The following is a 23,111-nucleotide window of genomic DNA, read 5'->3' on the forward strand; positions in this document are numbered from 1 at the left end:
TTATGAAGACAGCCCTGGAAGTCTGCCCTGGAGCCTGCACCATGGGGCTGACCCCGGGCACTTGAGGAAACCTGTCCCCTCTGGGATTTGTGGGTGGTGGTCGGCTCCGAGGGATGTTGTGGCTGTTCGTTGCCCACTAGAGGGCACTGTGGCTCCAGGACTTCACGTGATTCTCAGCCAGTCGTCCAACGCCAAGGCCGCTCCCAAGGCCAAGCCTTTGGTGTTGGTTAAGGCTTCATCTGTGTGCCTTGTGTCAGGGGGTGAGACACAACAGGTCAAACACAAGCCTTGGGATATTGTTTCCCAAGGCAGTCCATTCGTATTTTACCTTAAAAATAAACAGAGGTAGTCCTCCAGGTGTTGGAAACCACTTTAGCCCACCCCAGGATGGCTGCCACCTGCTGTAAACTGCAAATTTGGTGACTTGGTGTTGGATTTAAAAAATAAAAATAAAAAAAGAAAGAACTACTGCACTATGTGGGCTTTTTGGAATGTGAATATATCTGTGGGGACAGAGTCCCAGAGAGCAGTTTCCAGGCTCTCGGACTCCTGTGGAAAGGTGCTGGCTGGGTTATTGGATGCCCCTCAGCTGTAATCAGATGGCCATTAGCCACTATTGTTTTGTATATATCTGCAGTGGCTATGCTGGGGGGTGGGTTGGTGGGCCGAGAAGCTGATGGCGGATTGCAGCTAGCAAGTGCGGTTAGAAAGCAGATAAGCAGATTGTAGGTTTCCGATAGTGTGGATCCTACTCCCTGTGTCTTGCCCAGCCGCCAGTGAGACAGGGGTGCAGAAAGACCCCTTGTTGGGGTACTGGCAGATGTGTGCTTTTGTGTCTCGACCAGCCGCCAGCGAGAATATAGTGATGTGACTCCCCTTCTATGGCTCCGTTGTTCCTTTTTGGCCTCACCGTATCCCGCGTTCTTGTGCAGGGAGCGGGAGCAGAGACCCTGCATGACAATATCCATGAAAGATGCCAAAGTGTGTTCATCTCTAAAGTAATTTATTAATTTATTCAACACTATGTCCTTAGTATCCAGGGGGAAGGGACGGGAGGAAACTGATGCTTACTAAAAGCTCTTCTGTGCCAGGCACTGTCCCATCCTTTTCCCTTACATCCTAGCAAGGTGTGTCATGTTAGCCTCGTTTAAATCCAAGGAAACTGAGTCTCATTGAGCCTAAGGGAACTAACTCACTGAAGGTTATGTTGCCAGATGCAAATGGAAGTCTGTATGAATAAATGTGTTTTCCATGAAACCCCTAGATACCACGCGGATGGCATGGTTATCTAGGAGACAAAGTGAGGCGATGACAAAGGCCTCCTGTCCTTAGGGCGGTCATGATATAACACAGAAGTTACAGCAAAAGGACAAATGATTACAGGTTCCCTCACAAGTGGGCACCCTCGCGACGCGACGCCGGCTGCTGCTCCTTTAATGCTGTCCTGTCTGCAGGGGGCAGAGGCCGCTGACCACTAGTCATAAGGCACCACTAGGACTGGGCATGCGTGATGCCTTCGCGCTGGCTGCAAACCCGCCCCATGGCCAAGGCGTTTGCGGGGCATCTGCGTGATTCGGCCTATGACCGCCAATCCATGTGGGATACGTGGCAAAGCCAAGACAGACGTCGCCCCTACTGCTCACAATCTGTAGTTTCATGGAGGAAGACGAAGGCAGACACATGTGTTATTAGGCAAAAGCAATGAGTTCTTGAAAGTTCTGGGCTAATGTAGCCAATAATTTCACATGCCCTGCCAGTGATTTACATTTCAAACCCACTTACCCACACCCAGCCGCGTTCCTATTGCCTCATAGTTCAGCCCTGGCAGCACGACAGAAAGCCCATCCTAAGAGCCCAAGCTGCGTAATTGACTAAATGCGGTCAGTTACATTAAGGAGAGAATGACAGCTGGCAGCTGCGAGAATGGACTAACTAGCTTAAGCTGAGAAAGAAGATACAGGTGGCAGGTTTCTAAAGAAGCAAAGCTAGGAGTGTTTGGAGAAGCCCAGTCCTGAACACCACTTCAACCTCAGGCAATCACAGCTTCAAGGTTCTGGGTAGAAGACTAGCATGGGTGCGAGTCCTTCAAGCCACCACCCTCCTCCAAAAGAGCCCCAGGATAACGAATGAGCCCTAAGCCAGCGTCTTTGCTGTGCGATGAAAGACCCTCCCCCTGCAGACTCTCTCTGCAAATACAGTCATGCCCCAGGAACCATCTGGCAAATGTGACCGTTCCCTCAGCATTTCTGGTGTTTTCCTGACTTGCAACCCCTTTTATTTGGATATAAATTGTTGCAGCAAGCCACGCCAGCAGAATGCTTGCCGGCGCTTTACAGGCTTTCCCGGAGCCTGGTTAACCCCAGGGCTTGCAGCTTATGAGGTTGCTCACAGCTAACGGATGTCTTGGATGTATGCATTTCTCCTCTCTGCTGTTCGTGTGTATTTTGGAGTATGCAGAGCAGGCATGTGAGCTGCAGACCAGAACCGCAGCAACCAGATCGAGAGGCCAGCGGAGGAGAGCGTATTTCCGTTGCAGGACGTCCTTCACGGACAAGGGACAGGTTAACTCCATCTCTCTGCAGAGAACTTAGACAGATTCCCTAAGGAGCCACAACAGGCCACCACAGTTGTAGGAAAGATCATGTGCTCCAGCCACACACGGAAGGATGCCCAGCAAACCCAGGATGCCCAGCCATGGCACAAAGCCACGTTCCTCCTCTGACCCAGCCTGATGGCGTGCAAGGCTGCAGATTTCTGGATCACCTTGGGGCCACTTGAGCCAGCCCCCTATTTCCAGACAGCTTCACTGATTATAATTCAGATAATAAAGGCAGGAGATGGAAGGGGAGACTCCTGTTAGTCTCTCATCTCCTTGGTGACATGTTTGGTCTCACGGACAAGGAGGCCAAGCTGAGCCATCAACCATAAGCCCCCTCACCCCCAGCCAGGGGGTACTGGATTGCTCCAGAGGAATAGGAGAGGAAGCCGTCCATGCAAAGACTCCCAGAATGTCAGCATCACCCTAACAACACGCAGACTGTTTCTATGCAGATTCACACCTTCCTGCCTTAGTACATGCAGTTCCCTCTGACGTGAACGCATAAAGCCTCATCTACCTGGTGAACTCCTACTTGGTCTTTTAAGATTCAGCTCCAGCATCACCTACTGGGACCCCCCTCTCTGCCACCAAATGCTTTGCATACTTCTCTACTCAGTACCTATCCTATTGTACCTGCAGGTTTTAAAAGCCTGTATTCTCCACCTGTCTTCGAGCGCGTCCAGGGCAGAGAGTATGTCTCATTCATCTCTGTGTGTAGAGCCTCTATCTGTAAAGATGTTTATCGGCAGTGTGTTGGAAGGGAAAATTGGAGATCGCTGAATTTAGAGATGGATTCTCCTACCGAAACCTTCTAGTCCCACCTTCTTGTTTCACAAAAGACCAAATTGAGGTTAGGAAACTGTGCCTTACTCAGGGTCACATGGCTAAATAGCGACAGAATTTGGACAAGAACACAAGTCAGCTGACTCCTGGGCCTCCTCGCATGTACGAAGGGGTCACATCCGACATGCACTTCCCCCCGTCCAGCCTGGGTAGAAGGGCTGATGGGAAATGAACCGGTTTCTGGGCCTGCAGCAGGAGGGAGAACAGTTAGAGTGATGCCGATTGAGTTTTAGAGCTGGAGGAGATGTCATAGGCCATCTAGACCGACCCCTGCATCACAGATGAGAAAACAGAACCACAGCGTTGAGGTGCTTTGCCCACAGGTCACGCAGCAAGCCGATGGCAGAACTAGGACGAGATGCAGGCCTCCTAGTTCCCAGGAGAGCTGGGAGTTAACTGCCCACCCCAGAAAGACGATGGCCAACCCCTCTTGACCAGTGGCTATCGGGGAGCCGGTCCCTGGAATCCTTGACTCTTCCAGGCTTTTCTTTCCCTCTCCTGGAGGCACAGCACTTAAGTAGGGTGCATTCTGCATAAATAATAAAGAATGCCTCCCTTCCAGGGAGGAAGGCCACGTCTGGGCAGGCAGTGTGACAGATGGTATTTACAATGTGCATTGAGAAGTTCTCACACAGCCTCGCTTGGGCTGTGTGGCTGAGAGATGGAGGAAACAGATTTGAGTGCCCACTGTCTCACTCCTCTGCCTGGCGTTCCCAGGCAGCTGCTGCTGCTGCTGACCCTGCTGTCACATTTCTGTTCAGGGCTGTCTCCCCAGCGCTGGTTGCGTCTTGCTGTACTGGATATGGAGCTGCAGGATATTTTGCTGCTGCCGCTGCTGCTGCGTCCTCATCATCAGAAAGCCTGCCTCAGGGACCCCAGGGCATTCTTCACCATAGCTCCTCACTGGAGTAGTTGTCTGATTAACTGAGTGCTTCTTTAAAGGAGGCCCGGGAAGTCCTATAAGGCAAGATGCTGGGCAGACTTCCCAGGAATTCTGACCTCTGGGAGGCCTTCCCTGGGCCTGGGGAAGGATTTGCTCGTTCACTGAGCAGATACTTTTGGTGACCCTTCAGTGTGCCAGGAATCATCCTGGACGTCCAAGATACTGTTGTAAGCAAACAAAACCAAGCCTTTGCCCTCGTGGAGCGTCTGCTCTTGTGGGAAGGTTTACCACAGGTCTCGTGGCAAATTGCCCATGGCCCTCCCAGACTCTCACCACTTCTTTCACCCTCATGCCTGGCGCCACAGTGATGAATGAAAACTAACCAGTCCCCCTCCTTTTGGGGACACTGATTGCATGTGTAGCTTAAGAGAAACAAAGCAGATAAACAGCCCCATGACTTTGGCTCTAAAGCTAGAGACAGCTCCTAAAGTTTCCTACTCACACCAGCCAGTAGCTAGACAAACCCACCGGGTGCCCTGATCTAGCCTTGCTGGTTATGCAGGGAGAATGTCACTGCAGGACAGGGGCTCTTACGACATCAGGTGCTTTTGTCTTTCACTCTTCAAATAAGAAATTTGGTGACAGCAAGGGAGACTCAAACCTCCTCTGAACCCAGGGGTTTTAGCATCCCCATTTGTAAAAAGAAGGCAATTGTACTTATTCGATGTACCTCAAAAAGGCCAGCTTTTTGAGGATGAAATGAAATGACAGATGTGGAAGTGCTTTGAAATAAAGGCAGCAGGCATATAATTGTATTTTTATTATGCAAAAAAAATCCTTTCTCCATAACATAAAACTTGTTTTTTGCAAGGGGCTGAGAGTAATAACTATGTAATTAGACTTCATGTCAGATCAAGAGACATGCTCCATTTTTCATTAAACAGACATTTGTTTGGCTCTAACGGTGTGCAATTTTGTGTATTGCGATGGATGCAAAACTGAAAAGGCCATAGCCTCTCTGTTAGGAATACACATTCTCATCTAAGGAAGATAAAACTTAGATACTATAATGCAAGGTCAAATGAAAAGAATGATTCAGAGGAAGGGGTGGTCTGTTTGGGCTGAAGAAAGGGCTTCATGGAGGAAGAGGCTTCGTCAGAGACACACACGATTGAACAGGCTGTTTGTTGAGGAGACAGGACCTACCTGTAGCATAGCCAAAGATCTCACCGTGTTGGAGGCCCAGAGAGAATCCAGAAATGAGACCCTGGGGATCAGCCAAGCCCCAGGGAGATGTCAGAGAAGGAAGATGAGACCTGCAAAGCAGCTGATAGTTTCCCTGAATATGTGATTGGCTAAATCTTAGACCTGGGGAAGTTTCCTCTGTGCTTTTCTGAGCTTCCCTTTTGGGTGCCCACGCCTCTCTTTGAAAGGGTTTGGTGTCTGTGAACTTCAACATCTTTCAGTGATGATTTAAGTTACTCAGAAAATTGGGAGCCCTGGAGTGAGAAAGGAAGAGAGGAGGAAAGGGGGAGAAAATCCATTTAGCAGCGTTGTGCTGTTTGATCTCAAAGACAGCGGGCAATAATGGAAAAATGCTAGGGCTGGGGCAGGGGCAGAGGATGGGGCAGGGGCTGGTGCAGGGGCTGGGGCAGGGGCAGGGGTTGGGGCAGGCGCTGGGGCAGGTGCTGGGGCAGGGGCAGGGGCTGCGGCAGGGGCTGAGGCAGGGGCAGGGGCAGAGGATGGGGCAGGGGCTGGGGCAGGGGCTGGGACAGGGGCTGGGGCCGGGGCTGGGGCAGGGGCTGGGGCAGGGGCTGGGGCAGGGGTTGGGACAGGGGCTGGGGCAGGGGCTGGGGCTGGGGCAGGGGCTGAGGCAGGGGCAGGGGGCAGGGCTGGGGCTGGGGCAGGGGATGAGGCAGGGGCAGGGGCTGGGGCAGGGGCTGGGGCTGGGGCAGGGAGTGGGGCAGGGGCTGGGGCAGGGGCAGGGGCTGAGGCAGGGGCAGGGGCAGGGCTGGGGCTAGAGCTGGGGCTGGAGGCTGGTTGGAATCCAAGTGGCAGTCTCCTCCACTGTTTGGACTTGCAGACTTCAAACATGACTGGGGGATTCCTGGAAGACAAAAGAATTCAGGGCGGGGGCTTGGATCTCAGTCAAAAATAACTCATGTCTTCATCTCAGGCAGGCAAGGCGGCAGCTCGGGGCTGGTGCAGCTTTCTCAGAAGACTGGAGCTCCACGTGGGGAGAGGGGACTGTAAGAGTCAGTTTAGGGTTTGCTTCAGGGAGAGAAAGGGCCTGGAAAGGTGTGGGCCTGGCTGTGGGCCAGAATGGGAAACACTTTGTTGAAAAAGAGGACCAAGTGGAAAGGTTCTGGAGAAAAAGTCGCCCCCTCTCTGGTTTACCCCCCACCTCTCTGAGCTGCCACTTGCTCTGAGCCATAATTACAGACCTTACTGTTTCTTTCCTGGCTTCTCATTAGCTCACATTGTCCACAAACAGACTCCTTGGTTCCCCTCAACACCACTCCCCCCTTCCCTCCCCATGCTTCCTCCTGGCTTTTTTGATTCACCAATGGCAGCCCCCAGGTTCAGAACATCAGATCCTACAAAAGAAATAAAAAACTCCCTCTCTTGGTGGGTGCATCTTAGAGACGCAGTCCCCAAACAGCCCTTCCCTCCTTGCTTCCCTTAGCCCACTGTGCTGTAATTAGAGGATTATCTGATTTTCTCCCAGGAGGCCAGGGCCTGGGTCTCATTCCCTTTGTATTCTCAGCACCTTGGCCAGGGTCTGGCAAATAATGGACACTCCCAATGTGTTAGTTAAATTGCACTCTTGAGCTGCTGCCAACTTAATCTTCCTAAATTGCTGCTCCCGTTAGAAGCCGCTATTGCATCTCTATCGCCCACTGAGTGAGGTCCAGCCTTCTCCAAGTGGCACTCAAGGACTCGGGACGTGGTTCTCACCCACCTGGCCATCTCCACTTTGTGCTCACCCACTTACTTGTTTCCAGCACAGTCAATGGCTTTCCTATCTCTGTACATTGGCTGCAGTGGTGCCCTCCACCCAGAAACCCTTCCATTCTCTCTACTCCAAAGCTGCCGATCTTCCAAGGCTCATCTCAGTAGCATGCTCCTGTACCTCCCAACTAACCGTGTTTGACCCATCACAGTTTGAACCGCTCTCCCAGGCTCTTAGCCTGCTCTGCGTTGATTTAGAATGTCTTGCAAAGAGTGGTAGAAGAGGCCATGGGTGGGAGCACCTACAAAATGAAGAGCAGGGTCTAAATGCCAAATCAGCCCTTGCTTGCTGCCATCTCCCACTAGACCCGGGGTTCTCTGAAGGCAGGGCCTGTGTACAGTCACCCCAAGGCATCTACAAGTGTCTGGCACCTGGCAGCCGTTCAGTGAAAGTGAGTAGGCACCCTGCCTATTCCCTCCTCTGTGGCCAATATGGCACAGGATGACCTGTCCTCCGGTTGTCTTAGGTTGGACTGGGACCAAAGCTATCAGATAGTCTGGCCATTCGCATCACTCAGAGGTTTCGGGCCTTGGACCCCAGGCCCCATGTCCCACTGCCTGCTGGGGAGTGCGTTGGGCCCTGTTGCAGATTCCCCTGGGGCTGAAGGGTGGACTGGGCTAGCTGGCCAGGCTGAGGCAACACTGAGGGGAAAAGCTGAGTGTATGGCCTCAGGTTCTCAGAGGGTGTTGGATATCACAGCTGGTCTCCAAGTCCAGATAGCCCTTCTCCTTCCAGCAGGAGTCAAAGAGAGGGAAGCAGTCTTCTGAAGGGTGGCTTCTGGTTAGAAATCGGGAATTCTTTCCTAGGAGACTTTTGGGCACATTGCCAAGGTGCGGTGCGGTGTTCCTAGGGCAGATGGAAGAACAAGACATCCTTCTGGATACTTCTCAGATCCTCCCTCTCTTCTTTACTCTAACTACTGTTGTCCCCATGACTTCCTTCTCCCATCTCCCTGTGCTCAGGCCAACCTCCCTCCTGCCTATCTTCTGCACTACAGCCCAAGAGATCCGTTTAAATATTACTCTCTTACAATCGTGATGGCTCCCTACTGCCATGGAGGTGAAATCCAAGCTCTTTTCTCATGAAGCTCTTCCAGCCCTCCCCTCCAGGCTGGGCTCTTTATACTGGGCACCTTGGCCAGGGTCTGGCAAATAATGGACACTCCCAATGTGTTAGTTAAATTGCACTCTTGAGCTGCTGCCAACTTAATCTTCCTAAATTGCTGCTCCCGTTAGAAGCCGCTATTGCATCTCTATCGCCCACTGAGTGAGGTCCAGCCTTCTCCAAGTGGCACTCAAGGACTCGGGACGTGGTTCTCACCCACCTGGCCATCTCCACTTTGTGCTCACCCACTTACTTGTTTCCAGCACAGTCAATGGCTTTCCTATCTCTGTGCATTGGCTGCAGTGGTGCCCTCCACCCAGAAACCCTTCCATTCTCTCTACCCCAAAGCTGCTGATCTTCCAAGGCTCATCTCAGTAGCATGCTCCTGTACCTCCCAACTAACTGCGTTTGACCCATCAGAGTTTGAACTGCTCTCCCAGGCTCTTAGCCTGTTCTGCGTTGATTTAGAATGTCTTGCAAAGAATGGTAGAAGAGGCCATAGGTGAGAGCGCCTACAAAATGAAGAGCAGGGTCTAAATGCCAAATCAGCCCTTGCTTGCTGCCATCTCCCACTAGACCCGGGGCTTTCTGAAAGCAGGGCCTGTGTACAATCACCCCAAGGCATCTACAAGTGTCTGGCACCTGGCAGCCGTTCAGTGAAAGTGAGTAGGCACCCTGCCTATTCCCTCCTCTGTGGCCAATATGGCACAGGATGACCTGTCCTCCGGTTGTCTTAGGTTGGACTGGGACCAGAGCTATCAGATAGTCTGGCCATTCACATCCCTCAGAGGTTTCGGGCCTTGGACCTCAGGCCCCATGTCCCACTGCCTGCTGGGGAGTGTGTTGGGCCCTGTTGCAGATTCCCCTGGGGCTGAAGGGTGGACTGGGCTAGCTGGCCAGGCTGAGGCAACACTGAGGGGAAAAGCTGAGTGTATGGCCTCAGGTTCTCGGAGGGTGTTGGATATCACAGCTGGTCTCCAAGTCCAGATAGCCCTTCTCCTTCCAGCAGGAGTCAAAGAAAGGGAAGCAGTCTTCTGAAGCGTGGCTTCTGGTTAGAAATCGGGAATTCTATCCTAGGAGACTTTTGGGGACATTGCCAAGGTGCGGTGCGGTGTTCCTAGGGCAGATGGAAGAACAAGACATCCTTCTGGATACTTCTCAGATCCTCTCTCTCATCCTCTAACTACTGTTGTCCCCATGACTTCCTTCTCCCATCTCCCTGTGCTCAGGCCAACCTCCCTCCTGCCTATCTTCTGCACTGCAGCCCAAGAGATCTGTTTAAATATTATTCTCTTACAATCGTGATGGCTCCCTACTGCCATGGAGGTGAAATCCAAGCTCTTTTCTCATGAAGCTCTTCCAGCCCTCCCCTCCAGGCTGGGCTCTTTATACTGGGCACCTTGCTCTAATTTCCAGCCATGACAAATTGCTGTAGTTCCCCTTCCATACCCGCCACAAGCCCAGCCTCTGCCCAAGCTGTACTCTCTGCCTGGAATGCCTCCTCTCCGGCTTTCCCACTCTGCCTGATTCTGGGGGCATATCCTTTGGGAAGCCCTCCTGAACCTACAGGGACCCCCTCCTTTGGGTTTCTCTACCCCCTGAGCTTCCCTGGCTCAAACAGTTTCTGGAGGGAAAGGTCTGGATCTTAATCCACTTCTGTATTCCCAAAGCTCTGTCACTGGCACTTATTAGGAGCTCAGTAAATGTTCAGGGAACTGAACTGACCCTGCTGAGATCCCTTCCACCAGAAGGGATGACAGAGTTGGATGTGTTAGTAAGAGCTGCCCCTGGTCTGGAGAAGAGGCAGAATCCAAAGGGCAGCTAGGGGCAGAACACTGCCCGGGGCTGCTGGGTATCTCAGCAGAGTGGCCAATCCCTCTTGAAGTGCTCTCCCTGCTCCTCTGGAACCACCCACTCCCTAGCCCACTTCTCCAGTCCCAAAGATCTAAGTGTAACACAGCCAGCACCCAGCGGGTCCTGCAAATGATATCAGGAAGTATGTGTTGGGGGGGGAGGCACTGACACTGACCTCAGGGGGACCAACAGGCCCCATGCTTCCCATTGTCTTTTGGGGCTTCATTCCACACAGGAGTCAGCCTCTCTTCTGTCCCCTGAAGGCTGTTTTCAAAATCACACCCTAAGCAGAGTTTTATTTACAAGGAAATCTTGGCAGGATCTTGACTTGTTAGTAGAGTAGAGATGGGGGGAGGGTGGTGAGAAACAAAAATAGTTGAAATGATCACACTTTCTGAAACCAAGATGAAAATTGGTGTCTGTAGCAAACTCACCTAATTAGAACGAAGTTAATTTCCTTCTCTATGTTTAAGGGGAACAGTCATTGTCGGGTGAGATGGTCACAGGTTGGATCTAGGGCTGGAGTTATGTGCCTGCTTGATGGACATGACAGCATTAATTGCAACTTTCATTATTGGAAAAAAGCCTCAGTTTCTGAGCGGTAGCGAGAGGGGCAGTGAGTGAGTGGGTGGGTGGGCAGGTGATGAGACGAAGGAAGAGGGGTGGAAGGGACAGCCTTAGTATGGGCTGGGGGCTGACTGGGAGACATCGCCAGGAATGAATCCTCCTGGGAGAACTTGGCACCTGTCCCAGCCGGCCACTGGCACAGAGCCTCTACTTTGGGGAGACAGTTTCCCCTGGGAAACAGCGCCATTTTTTTTTCTTTAAAAGGTTGCTTTGCTCTAACTTCATTCCTACTTACTTTAGTTTTTTTACTTCCCCTCTCCCAGCTGAGGCTCTTCCCAGGGCTGACCTCAATCACCCCGGTCAAATGAAGCCAGGGCACCGTCTTATAGCTTTGGATGTAGGGAAGGCAAAATTTAGGGTTTGGGGTCTGGGACGCCCCTACCCGACGTATCCCATCCCCAAATGACTGGGCCTACCTGGACTGCCCAGAATCTGAGACCCAAGTGAAGAGAGATGGAAGGGTGATCGGGATCCTGTCCTCTCAGCATCCTGCCCCCAGCTCACTCCCAGTTAACCCCGACGTTGCCAACTTAGGGAAACCTCCTGCCTCCTTCACGCATCTGCTGCCTCCAACTGATCGTTAACCCGATGGGTCTTGGGAAGTGGGCACTGCACCCCCACCTCCACCCCCGGCCCCATGCGGAGCGACAAGCCCGGACCCGGGTTGGAATCGGGTGGTGATGGGGGCCAGGGACAGCGCAGCCCCATCCCCGCCCTGGGCCGTGCAGCCACTTGCCCGCCAACCCCGCCGCAGCCCTCCTCCCTCCCCTGGCCGCGGCGCTCTGACCGATTTGGCCCGGGTGGTGGCGTCCGGAGGGGGGGGCGTGCGGGGGATGGCGGTCCCCGGGAGCAGCCCCGCCCCCGCCTGCGCGCCGCCCGCTAGGAGTCCGCGGGGAGGAGGAGACTCCGGCGCGGAGCGGGGGCCGCGGGAAGCGGGAAGGGAGCGCGGGGAGCCGCGGGGCCGGGGCCGGCCCAAGGGCGCCCTCGCCTCAGAGCCCGGCGTGGGGGCTGGGACGGAGGCGGAGGCCCGCGGGCCGCGAGCGCGTAGAAGTTTGGCGGCGGAAAGGCCGGCGTCCCGGGGTCTCGCGGCGGCGCAGGGGTCGGAGCCATGGGGGCGGGCGCGGGCGGCGGGGCCGGCGCGGAGGCGGCACGGCGCGCACTGAGTCCCCCGAGCGGCGCGGCCGCCGCGGCGCAAAGTTAGCCGGGCGCTCCGGGACGAGCCCCGCAGCCGCTGGCTGGCGGTGGACCCCGCTTCGGCATGGGCGAACACCCCAGCCCGGGCCCCGCGGTGGCCGCCTGCGCCGAGGCTGAGCGCATCGAGGAGCTGGAACCCGAGGCCGATGAGCGGCCGCCGGCGGCCCCAGAGGACGTGAGTGCCCCCTCCCCCGCCCGGGCAAACTTTCTAGGGGGTCTTGGGGGGATAGCTACCCCCAACTCGCCCCCGTGGGGCAACTTGGAGGTTTCAAGGTGACGCGGGAGCGCCCGGGATTGGCCGGGTCCCCGCGGGCTGGAGAGGGCGGAGGGACCTGTCTCCCCTAAACGCGCGAGCGCCACCCCCTCTCGGGCTCTGGCGGCTTCCCTGCGGGACACAGCCCCCGTCACTTTGCTGGGGACCCATCAGCCTTTGGATCCCCCTCCCCGCGGCTGGTGCAGTGCCCGGGACACGGCGTTTTCCCGCAGAGGCGGCCGCGTCACAGCAGTGATTCCCCCTCCCCTCCCACTCGCGACCTGAGGGCTCTCTGAGCCCAGGGAAGGAGCGGGCGTCTCAGAGTCGCCTGAACCCGGCAGCGCTGACCCGTCTGGCGACCCCCTACTTGGCTCCCGGATTAGCTCTCGCCCAGCACCTGCCCTATCGCGACACTGATTGAAATTAAAGGTGGCTGCTGCTCCTGAACCCGGCGGGAGGAGGGAGAGGAGTGCTGGGAGAGGTTTTGCTCCTAGAAGGGGGCTGCGGAGTCCTGGACCTCGTCGGTGCCAGCGACGGTTCCCTGGCGAGGAGGGGAAGTGGCCGCCCCACAGGGCTTCCCTGCCATCTGCTGCTCGAGACTCCCCTCCTTGGGTCCTGGGAGTCATCACCGCGGAGCGGGCACTGGGGAGTCCTGGGAACTGGAGTTTCTTAAGCTCCTGCCTTCCGAGGTTACCCTGCACAGAGGTGGAAAACTGGGCAGACGCTGGGCCCTGCCGCGTCGCTCTTAGCAGAGCGAGAGGAAATGGGAGTGAAGCTAGCGCCGACCCCTCCCCCCCCCACCCCCTACCAAACCTAAGCGGGATACTCTGAACGTGCCCCGGGGAGACTGAACACCTTCCCTTCCTTTGGCTCACGTAATCAAACCTCTCACTTGCCTCTGGTCCCAAAGCCCTGGTAGAACTTCGTGTTCTCACCACTTAGATTCAGTCTTGGAAGAGACTGGGTGGGTTTCAGTGCATTGGAGGAGCCCCTTCCTCCCAAACTGCAGGCAAAATGTTAGTGCTTGTGCAGGGGTGAGTTTTCCTGAGTAAGGGGTTTCTGGCTGCTAGCAAATTGAGACTGCTGCAGCAGGTCTGAGGGAATGAAACCTGGGCGTGCATTCCCAGGCCAGGGAGTAGATGTGGATATAAGCTTTACAGGTATTAGAAGTTATTGGAGGCCCTCGACAGTTGGACATCTTTGTTTAGTCATCTTTCAGAATCACCCTTGTGCTGCTCATCCCTCTTGCCCGCCTTTCTTGGAAAGAGGGACACTCCTGCCTCCTCCCTCACCTGAGTTCCCTCCCTTTGCTCAGTGCAAACTCATTTGGGGAGCTCTTCCCAGGTGTTCCTTGGTCTCCTGTGGTGGGTCCCTGAACCTGGGGAGCGTCTGGGAGGCTATGTCAAAATATTAAGGGGCTGCAGAAACCTTGGTGATAAGTGTGTTTCTTTCTCTCCTCTTCTCTTCTGCATGGTCTCCCTCTCCACCAGCACTGGAAAGTCCTGTTTGATCAGGTACGTGAGCAGTTAAATCCCCCCACCCCTTCCTTCCAGCCCTCCCCGAAATGTCTCTCTCCCTGCTTGCGTGGGCTTCCCTAGCTCTGCACTCCTGAGATGGTGACGTTGGGTGGGGGTGTGGCTTAGTGCATCTCTGGGACTGAACGGCACTGCTCTTCACTGCTCTCCAGGTTTCAGGAGGAGCGGGTGGGCTCTACTGAGAAATCCTTCCCTCCCTTTTACCCTCAGCTCCGCTTCCTAGAGCTGGGTTTGTACTATGTGGAAATTGGACAATGCATATTGAAAGCCTGGGATGTTTGCTACATGCCAAGGGATTGCAATCAGGGCTGGAGAGGTGGGGGGAGGGCTTAGGTTAGCTCCCTTCTCTGCATCATAAATCCATGGCCACCCCAAAGTCAAATCTGCATCCTTGGAGAGTGACTCACAATAGGGGTTCTTTTGAAAGTTGACTCTAATTTGTGGCAGGAATGGAGGGGATTAGGGAAATTAGTAAGTGATTATTTGCCATGCCTAGAGTCTAGGTGTGGGGAACGGAGTTGGGAGTGCCAACTTTGGAATCTGGAGATGAACATTTGACCTTCATCAAAGAGAACAGGAAATGGTTCTCTTTGCTTGGTACTCATGTAGTGTGGTGCTGTGTATTTCTTTCTGTCTCTGTTCCACCATGCAGAAGGAGGAGAGGCAAGAGATGTCCCACGGTGGGGAAATAGTGAACATCGGGGTCCTGGGGTGACAATGATTGTGCCATGAGGTTTGTGCAACTTTAATACACCAGTCTGGCCAGAGGGAATGTGTTTGGTCAGAGAGGGAGAGACAGCAGAAAAAGTAGCTTGGACCAGACCTTATCCTGTTGTAGGCAGGGGAAGCCTTTGAATGGTTTGTTATGGGATCCAAGCCATGCTTTGGGAAGATTCTCTTAATACGTGATAGTGGGATAGTGGTACAGACGAGAGATGCTAGCTAGGAGACTGCTGCAGTGCATGGACCTGAGCACCTTGGCATAGAAGGTGACAGTAAGACTGGAAAGGAAGGGGGCATGGTGACGGGAGACTTGGAAGATCTCACTGGACCTGACTACCTGAGGTGAACCACATATATAACTTTGAGATTCTGAATCTAGGAGGAAAAAGGAGAAGTCAGGGTTGGGGGGAGGGGGTAGCAAAATGACAATTGAGGTTTCAGACAAGTTCAATTTGAGGAGCTAGCTAAATGCAGATGGCCAAGTGGGACCAAAGACGTGGAATTGCAGCTTGAAAGACATGGCAGGCCTTGGGTGGGGATGTGGGGGTGTCACCCACGGTAAGACAAGGCCTGGGGTGGGTTTGAGGAAAACATCCAGCAGTTCCTGTCCCGATGGGGTGGTGCTTCTCTCCCTCTGCTCCTGAGCGCCACCCACTCTCCCTCCATCGAAGAGTACAGCAGCTGCTGGCCTGATGCCCTGAGGCAGGAGGGAGCCGCTTGCTGCCACTCACACCACGGCCAGCAAACTGCCAGCCCTTCGCACCTCTTGTCGGATTTAGAATCAGAACCTGGAACACAGTGTATCCTTCTTTTTTTCTCTGCTTGTGTCTGTCTTTCTCATTTGATTAACTTCCCTTGCGGGTCCCTGTGTGTGTGTTTACATTTTAAAATGAACTATTTGGCTGAATGGAGGAAAACTTTTAGCAGGAAGAATTTGGAACTCGAGGGAGCAGAGAGGATGTGTAGCACCAAACAGCAGAGGGTGGGCCATGAAATCCAGTTTCTCCCACTGGAGGGAGGTCCTGAATGTCACAAAGACCATCTCCCTGCTTCTGAGAAGGCCCACTCAGAAACCATTCTGGACAAGCAGAATTCTAGGAAAGAAACTCTCAAAACTTACTTTGGACAAACTATTCTTTCTCACAGTAAGTTTTGCCTATCTACTCTCTGTCCCTGGGGCAACATTAGAAGCCCATTTTTGTCATCTTCCTTCCTGTTGGTGCTTTGTATGGAAGCAGAGCTGCTCCAGAGCAGGGCTTGACCTCTGGCAGATATTCAGCCCCTCTGCAATTGTCCCCCAACTTTGTGAAGCCACCCCTGGACCATTCCCCTGATAGGGCTATGTGAAGAGTAGGAATGAAGCTGCACAAATGGACACACAACTTCAGAAAGATGCCAGATTATTCAGAAAGCTAAGTGTTTTATCCTTCTTGTCCCTTCCTCGGGGTCTGTTTAAAGGTAGGATTTGGTGATGGTGAACTTGGTGCATGTTGGAAAGCACATTTGGCTGGGGGTTGCAGGGCCTCCCTACCATCTCATACTGAATTAGACAGCCCTGCCGAGTCACACTGTGGTGAATGGTGTGGGACTCACACCACACCTGTCAGAGTCCCTGCAAGCTGATGCGACCCTGGAGTTCATTTTCCAGAGGTCAGTGGGGTGGGAGGCTCGCTCCAGTCAGTCCTCCTTGCCTCCAGGAGCAAGGGGACACCAGTGGTCACCTGGTTTTAAACTGGGATCTGCTGGGACCTTTTTCTAGGAGGAAGGGATAGAATTGGCCCAGTCCCTCCATGCTGTCTAGTTTTTCAGCACGTAGAGTAGTTTTGACCCAGTATGAAGCTAAGGACCCCGGGGACAAGAAGCCATGACCTTGCCTTTTGGTCTTATGTGGTCACCCCTCAACCAAATGGTCGGGATGCCTTTTGTGGGAGTTGAAGGTGAAGAAAACAGGTGTCCCCAGTCCCTTGGAAGTTTATCCAGCTGCCCCCCTGGCATTCTGGGCATTTGTCTGGTCTGCTCAGGCAGGTGTGTGGCATGGCTTCCCTCCTCACAACCTCCTTAGTCTTTCCCATGCATCCCAGAAGTTGCAGCAGGCAGGAAACCTGTCCCATGTATTTGTTTCCTATTTTAACTTCTGCTTGGGAATTGTCTCTTCATATCTTCGGGATCTTCATGGTTTTCCTAAATACTAGATTTTAAAGTTACCATAAATATTCGTCTATTGTTATATCATGATATTTGTAGTGTGATAATACTATATAGTATCATATAGTATCATATAGTGTCATATAGTATTATCATACTGTAGTATAGTACGATATAGTAAAAGTGTCTTATTTTTCTATTGTTGAATCTGTTGGGCTTTCCCATCAGGATTCCTTCTGTTACTTCGGACCTGAGACAGTTTTCATCCCTTTTCAGATCTCATAAGTATACACTTCTACTTTCTATAGTTTTTCTATGATTAAAATAAAATCTCGTGCTTTACGCCCTCCATCCAGGTCTTATTCCTATCCAGTTACACCAGCATCACCTATGAAGAAACGCTTCCTTTATACGTTGTTTGAGAAATGGTATCATTTGGTAAATTTTTATGTGTGGTTGGGTGTATTTTAGGTTTCTGATCTGTTCCACTGATATTTACAATTTTGCTCAGGTAATGTACTTTTTAGTAATTGCTTTATACGCGTATTTGTTCCATAGCGTTCCTACAGGCTCCTCTTTTTAGGGTTATGCTTTGATAGTCTCACTCTCAGCCCCTTCCTGAACTCCAGGGAGGTGCCCTCACAGACCCAAGGTCAAATAGCCAGATGAATGGCAGATGTTGGCCCGGAGCCCAGTTAACCCATAAAGGGCTTCTGGGGCTGGAGAACCATTTCCAGGTTCACCCTCACAAATGCATTTAAGATCTGCAAATGTTTAATGAGTAAAAGCGTTTGGAGCAGAGTGGTTAATTCACACAGCACAATTGCTTTCAAGTTCAAACAAGCAAGAGGAAAAAGGAACTGATAATAACTTGATGTGTCTCCTTTTTTCCCTTCCCCTGGGGAGTATGCATTTCCCAGACCCCAAAAAGAGACCCCAACTTTGCTGATCTCCCAGAAGAAAAGTGGACAAGTCTTAATGGTTCCACTGAAATTATAAAGTGCGATAACCAGAACACCAGGCTGCTTAGGTGGGCTGCTGACGACAGAAGCCTGGATGTAGAATCAGGCAGACCTGGATTCAAGCCTTACCGACTTTGTGATTGGGGGCAAGTGACATTAGCTCTCCGAGCCTCAATTTCCTCCTCTGTAAAATGGAAGTGATCCTCTTTAATTCCAGGGTGACTGTGGGAATTAAAAGGAAGTGGAAACTCTTCACAATGTCTGATAGCCAGTAGACAGACATTCACCAACTGTCTCTTGACTGGGAATCAGAGAAGCACAGGGCCACTTCTGAAATCCAGATCCCCACAGGAAAGGCAGCAGCCTCTCTAAACCAGCTCCTTCCCAGTCCAGGCCCCTGGGGAGAGCCACTTCTGAGCCCAGAGGGTTTTTCTGCTTGCTTTCCTCAGTGTCTCCCTTGCCCAACCCCCTTCCCTCCAGCCTGGTGGTCTTCCCTTTGCTTGACCCTGAAGCCCACCTCATTTTCAGTCCTTCTGCAAGCTGGCTTAAGGGGGTTCTAGTTGCTGGCAAAAGGTTCAGATGAGACTGCTGAATGGATTAGTGAGGGACCGCAGAAAAAAAACACCTGTCCCATAGTCAGGGTCACTGGGGGCTACCCCTGGAACACAATTAACTACAGAGAGGGGTTCCCAGAGAGGGACAAAGCCACTGCACCTTCAACCCCTTAGCAGGGCCCTTGAGGCTGTGGACTTCCCTACCCTTCTGCCCCAGTGACCCGTCACTCATGCTAAATTAACGCTTTTATTCCTGACCACTCACAGAAATGCACTGGATAGCGGTTGAACAGTGGGACCAAGGGATCTGAGATCGTATGCTGTCTGGCTGGCTGCCTGACACATAACAGGTACACACATGTGCAAGCAAACAACAAATCCAACTACAGCCCTGCATGAGTTGTCCTGGGTTCAAATCTCCTCTCCAGGAGCAGGCGCTGACTGTGGACCTGCCTCACTCATGTTGGCCCTCGGGGGCTGTTACCACCTCACGCACCATGGGTCATTAGAAGGTGGGTAGAAGCATCTTGTCCAAATCACTCATTTTGCAAGCGAAGAAACAGAGATCAGTGACCTTCTGAGGTCACATGGTGCAGTCGTGTCAGAGATGACTACGGCCCATCTCTGCTGAGTTCCTACCACCAGGCCCTGCAGACTTCTGTTCATTTACTTGTCACGCTGAGTGACTAAGGCAGTGGAGAGGATGCACATTCTGACTCAAGTCCCAGTTCTCCTCCTAGCTGTGTGGCAGTGGGCAAGCCAGGTAACCCCTCCGAGCCTCAGTTTTCGTTTTCTCATCTATAAGCTGCTTGGAATAATCCCCTCCCCTCGGGGTTGCTGTGAGACCTCACGAGATACGTGTGTGTATAGCACTTGGCATGGGATGTAGTGAGCACCTGATAAATATGGTTGTCGACACCCTGTTACTGGAATTTCAAGAAATTAATACTGATTTTAAAATAATCTCTGACATGGGGTAGTTAGGTCTTGAACCAGAGTGTCTAGACCTCCAATCTTGGGTTCTTTCCACCCTAGCAAGCTGACTTCTTCAGGACAGGAGCTAGACAACCCAGAGAGAAAGGAGAGAAGCTTTGGGAAGGAGGCTGCCTGGGGGAGTGCTGACGCCTAAGTGTTTCCCTGCTGCCCACTGGCTGGCGGCCTGCATGGCAGTGGGTGAAGGATGAGAAAGGTTGGGCCCAGGGCTCTCTCCAGTGTTAAGGAAATGAGTCACTGTGTATCTCCAGTTGTGAACCCCTGGTGGTAGCCCCCTCGCCCACTTGCCCCCCCATCAGCACTTTTGAAGTAAGATACAAGTTTAAGTTGGAAAATGTTTCTTTGAGAGTAAACATTTGAGTGTCTCCTGTGTGCACATACGTCCTTGTCTTATTTTAATCTCTCTGTAGCCCTGTGAGGTGAGTGGTACTTTCCCCCTTACAGAGGAGGAAACTGAGGCCCAAGGGGGCGGGGCTTGCCCAAAGACACAGCCAATGAGGACCTTCTGCAGAGGAAGGGCTGTGTTTGTGCACAAGGCAGAGGGCCACAAAAGGGGACAGAATGTGGTCACCCTTCGTCCTGCCCACCCTGCTCCTGGTCCGAGGTCTGCGTCCCACTCCCCCTTCTCCCTGGATTCTCTCCGTGCTCATTCTTTTGGTGGCTTCCAGGAGAAGCAGCAGGAGGACGTAGGTTTAGGCTGAAGGGGTAGGGATGGGCAGATGTGACATCCCATCCCCCCCTCCCGCCCCCCTCGCTCCTACTTCTCCCTCTCCCTGCCTGGGGCTCCCCTGGGACTCCTGCTTTGTGGCTGTGACTCGGCTTTAGTCCCCAGGCAGCTGTGATGGCTGGGCCTGGATGAGTCAGCACGGGCATTACGTCTGTTCCTGGGGACCCAAGGGGCCTGCCTCTGAATCACAGCCCTAGCTGCCCCCTCAGAGCCTGTGCACCGCCAAGGCCTTCTTGGGGGGCAGGGCTGTGAAAGAGCAGAAGCAGAATCTCTGTCAGGTGGAGGGGGCCAGGGCCTGGTGGAAAGAGGTGGCCCCCCACTCCTCAGTACCCACCTAATGCCAACTTCCTGCGTTTCAGGGGAAGCCTGAGAGCTCTTCTTCCCCTCACGGCCCGGGTATTGAGAGAGCTGGGTAGTTTTCTGGAAACATGCTGATTGTCCAGAGGCTCAGCTGGATTCAGGCCAGGATGCCTGATTCTTTGCTGAGGGGCGGGTGTTCTCGCTCCCTAATCAGCCTATGAATCTCAGATCCTGGGGTTTACTGTTTGACCTACAGGAGGGGGAATGCTCAGGAGCCTGGCTGGGGGCTTCTGAGAGAAGCCCCTTGAGAGAGATGAGCTGCCTCTGCAGACCCCTGCGGTGGTAGCTGAAGGAAGAGAAATAATAACGGAATCCTAGAATCACCCGAGCTTCACCAGCTGTCAGACGCCTGGCCAGTCCCAGGGGAGCATCAGGGCCCCTCGTGCTCCATGTGGGGAGACCCAGGAGCAGGAGGGGTCAGACCTGTTTTATAGGAAGCAGTCCCTGTTCTTCCAGGGACACTTGAGGTCTTTGAAAATCCACTCCCAGCCCCAGCTTGGAACAGGCCGCATGGCACCCCATTCTACTCACCAGGAGTGGCTTCGGGCAGGTCCTTGATCTCTGTGTACCTCAGTTTCTGTATCTGTTAAATGGAACTGATCACACTTATTCTAGGATTGGTGTGAGAATAAAAGCGATAAAATATTGGCGAAAATCAGTATTTCAGAGGAGAAAAGTCAGGGGAATGGTGTGAAGTGGTTTTCTCTATGAGGTGAATTACCATCCTCATTTGTGAGGAAGGAGAACTGGAAGAGAAAGCTGGTACTCCCCTAACCTCGCCTCCTGACCCCGGCAGCTGCAGGCCTGGACCTAATTTATGGGGCTGTAAATATCCATGAATGGGCCACTATTCCCTGGTGGGCTCTGGCTGTTGGGTGGGGACAGCTCTGCTGAGCCATAACCCCCGGGCAGCCTCATTAATTCTTCTCTGCTGAGAAGCCGGGCAATGGTGCAAGGAGCCAGCAGATGAGCCGTGGTGACACCCCACAGGGGCAGCTGCCTGCACCTTCCCCCGTTCCAGCACACTTGCCCTGTGGTCATTTCCAGGGCTCATTCTGTCTTGGAAGACAGAAGAGCCAGGCTGAGGGTGGAAGCCTCCCTTTGATTCTAGGTCCCAACCTTTCAGACTGAGAGGCCTTCACCAGGTTGGCACCCCAGGTGCTGCCTTTGGGGTCCTTGAAAGTGCCCATAGCCCCTCACTGAGGTCCTGGGCCTCTCTAGATCAAGAATAGGGAAAGGGTCCTCCTGGGAGAGAGAAGGGAATGCAAATGCTGCGAGCTGGGACCAGACGTATAATTGTCCTGGGAGTGAAGTTTGTGCAAATCACACAGAATAGTTGTAAAATAGATGTGTTCCTTTTTTAATTTCTCTTCTGCTTCACTGCTGCTGGGTAAATTCTGAAGCGTCGGCCTGGCTCACTGGCCTGTGGGGGAGGGTGGGAAGGGAGAAGTGGTGCCGCTGTCCTGGGTGCTGAGCAGGCAATCCCTTTTGCAAGATTTGTTCTCTGAGAGCTCAGCCCAGTGGCCCATCAGGCCAGTCACTGACTGCTCAGCCTCTCCTGGGGCCTGCCATCCCCCTCCACCCTCTGACTGGAGCCTGGATCTGGCAGACTTCTAACTTTGCTGAAGGACTGCAGACAAAGCGTCAACTGCCTTGAAAGCCTGCGCCACTCATAAGATGGAGGCCAAAGGCTGGCTTGGAACCACCAACAACAGGGCCGGGCTTCACAAAAGGGAAACATGATTCTGCTATGGACTCATGCATTTTCCCCAAAGTGTGTTTCATGGAGTGTTGCCGTGGAAAAAAAAAATATACTATGATCAAAGATCCAGTAAGTTTGGGAAATGCTGGGCGGAAGAAAATCAGACAAGTTTCTCCGCTGCAAAACCTTATAGAGATCTTAATATGGTTTTCTGCATCATGCCCTTCCTAAAGGGTTTCCCAAACTTATGGGACCACAGAACCTTTATTTCATGTAGTATCTTGGGCCTGGTAAAGGAGAGGATTGAATTAGGGTCTCCCTAACTTTTTTTTTTCCAGCCACAGCATCCTAATGCTGTGAAAACACGCACTGGGAAATCCTGAGCCAGTTGTAGTTCATACAGCTGACCGGACAGAGAAAAGCAAGGCTGGACTAACCAGCCCCCATGGAGAAACCCCAAACTGTCCCCATCTGTTTTTTTCCTACGTCGTCCGTGTCTCACACTGTGTGCTCACCACCCAGAGCGCCTGTTCCCACCTGACCACTGACTCCTCCCACGTGGAACTAGTTTCTTTTGTTCTCTACACCCACTTCCCCATCCACACACTGAGCGTGATGCCTGCCACATAGTCAGTTCTTAGTAGATGTTTGTTGAATGAATGACAGGATTAAACTAGGGTCTCCCTAACTCTTTTTTAGCCACAGCACCCTAATGATGGGAGAGTGCAGCCTCTGGGCCCCTCCACCTGGATGTCCGTCCATCGGCACTAATTACCAGGCGTTCAAACTTGGCCAACCCAGCTCTCGATGCCCTGTTTTTCTACCCATGATAGTATCTGCTTCATAGGGTTGTTCTGAGGTTTAAAGGGCGGGACGATATAATTCATCATCCAAATTGGGACCATTTTGAGGGTGACTGGGGCACTAGTCATGTTCAGACAGTAGGTATAAACCAGGCAAAGCAGGACATAGGGTGACGTGAGGGTCCAGTAAAGCAGTGCCCGATACCTAGCAGGCATTCCACATGTACAGCTCTTACT

The 23,111-nt window shown here is 52.9% G+C and overlaps 1 protein-coding gene across 3 annotated transcripts in view; it reads left to right on the plus strand.

The window, feature by feature from the left end:
- The first annotated feature begins 11,816 nt into the window (after positions 1-11,816).
- RHBDL3 (rhomboid like 3) overlaps positions 11,817-23,111 on the plus strand; it is a 46,803-nt gene continuing 35,508 nt past the window's right edge. For 2 of the 3 annotated variants that reach the window (XM_019750723.2, XM_074319996.1), the window contains exons 1-2: positions 11,817-12,292; positions 13,861-13,884. In XM_019750723.2, the coding sequence (XP_019606282.1) occupies positions 12,182-12,292; positions 13,861-13,884 (135 nt within the window). In that variant the 5' untranslated portion in view covers positions 11,817-12,181. Of the gene's footprint in view, positions 12,293-13,860; positions 13,885-18,544; positions 18,640-23,111 lie in introns of those variants that run through there. The other variant, XM_074319997.1, reaches the window with a different exon arrangement.

The sequence above is a fragment of the Rhinolophus sinicus genome, linkage group LG15 (assembly GCF_036562045.2).
Source record: "Rhinolophus sinicus isolate RSC01 linkage group LG15, ASM3656204v1, whole genome shotgun sequence".
Lineage (NCBI taxonomy): Eukaryota > Metazoa > Chordata > Mammalia > Chiroptera > Rhinolophidae > Rhinolophus > Rhinolophus sinicus.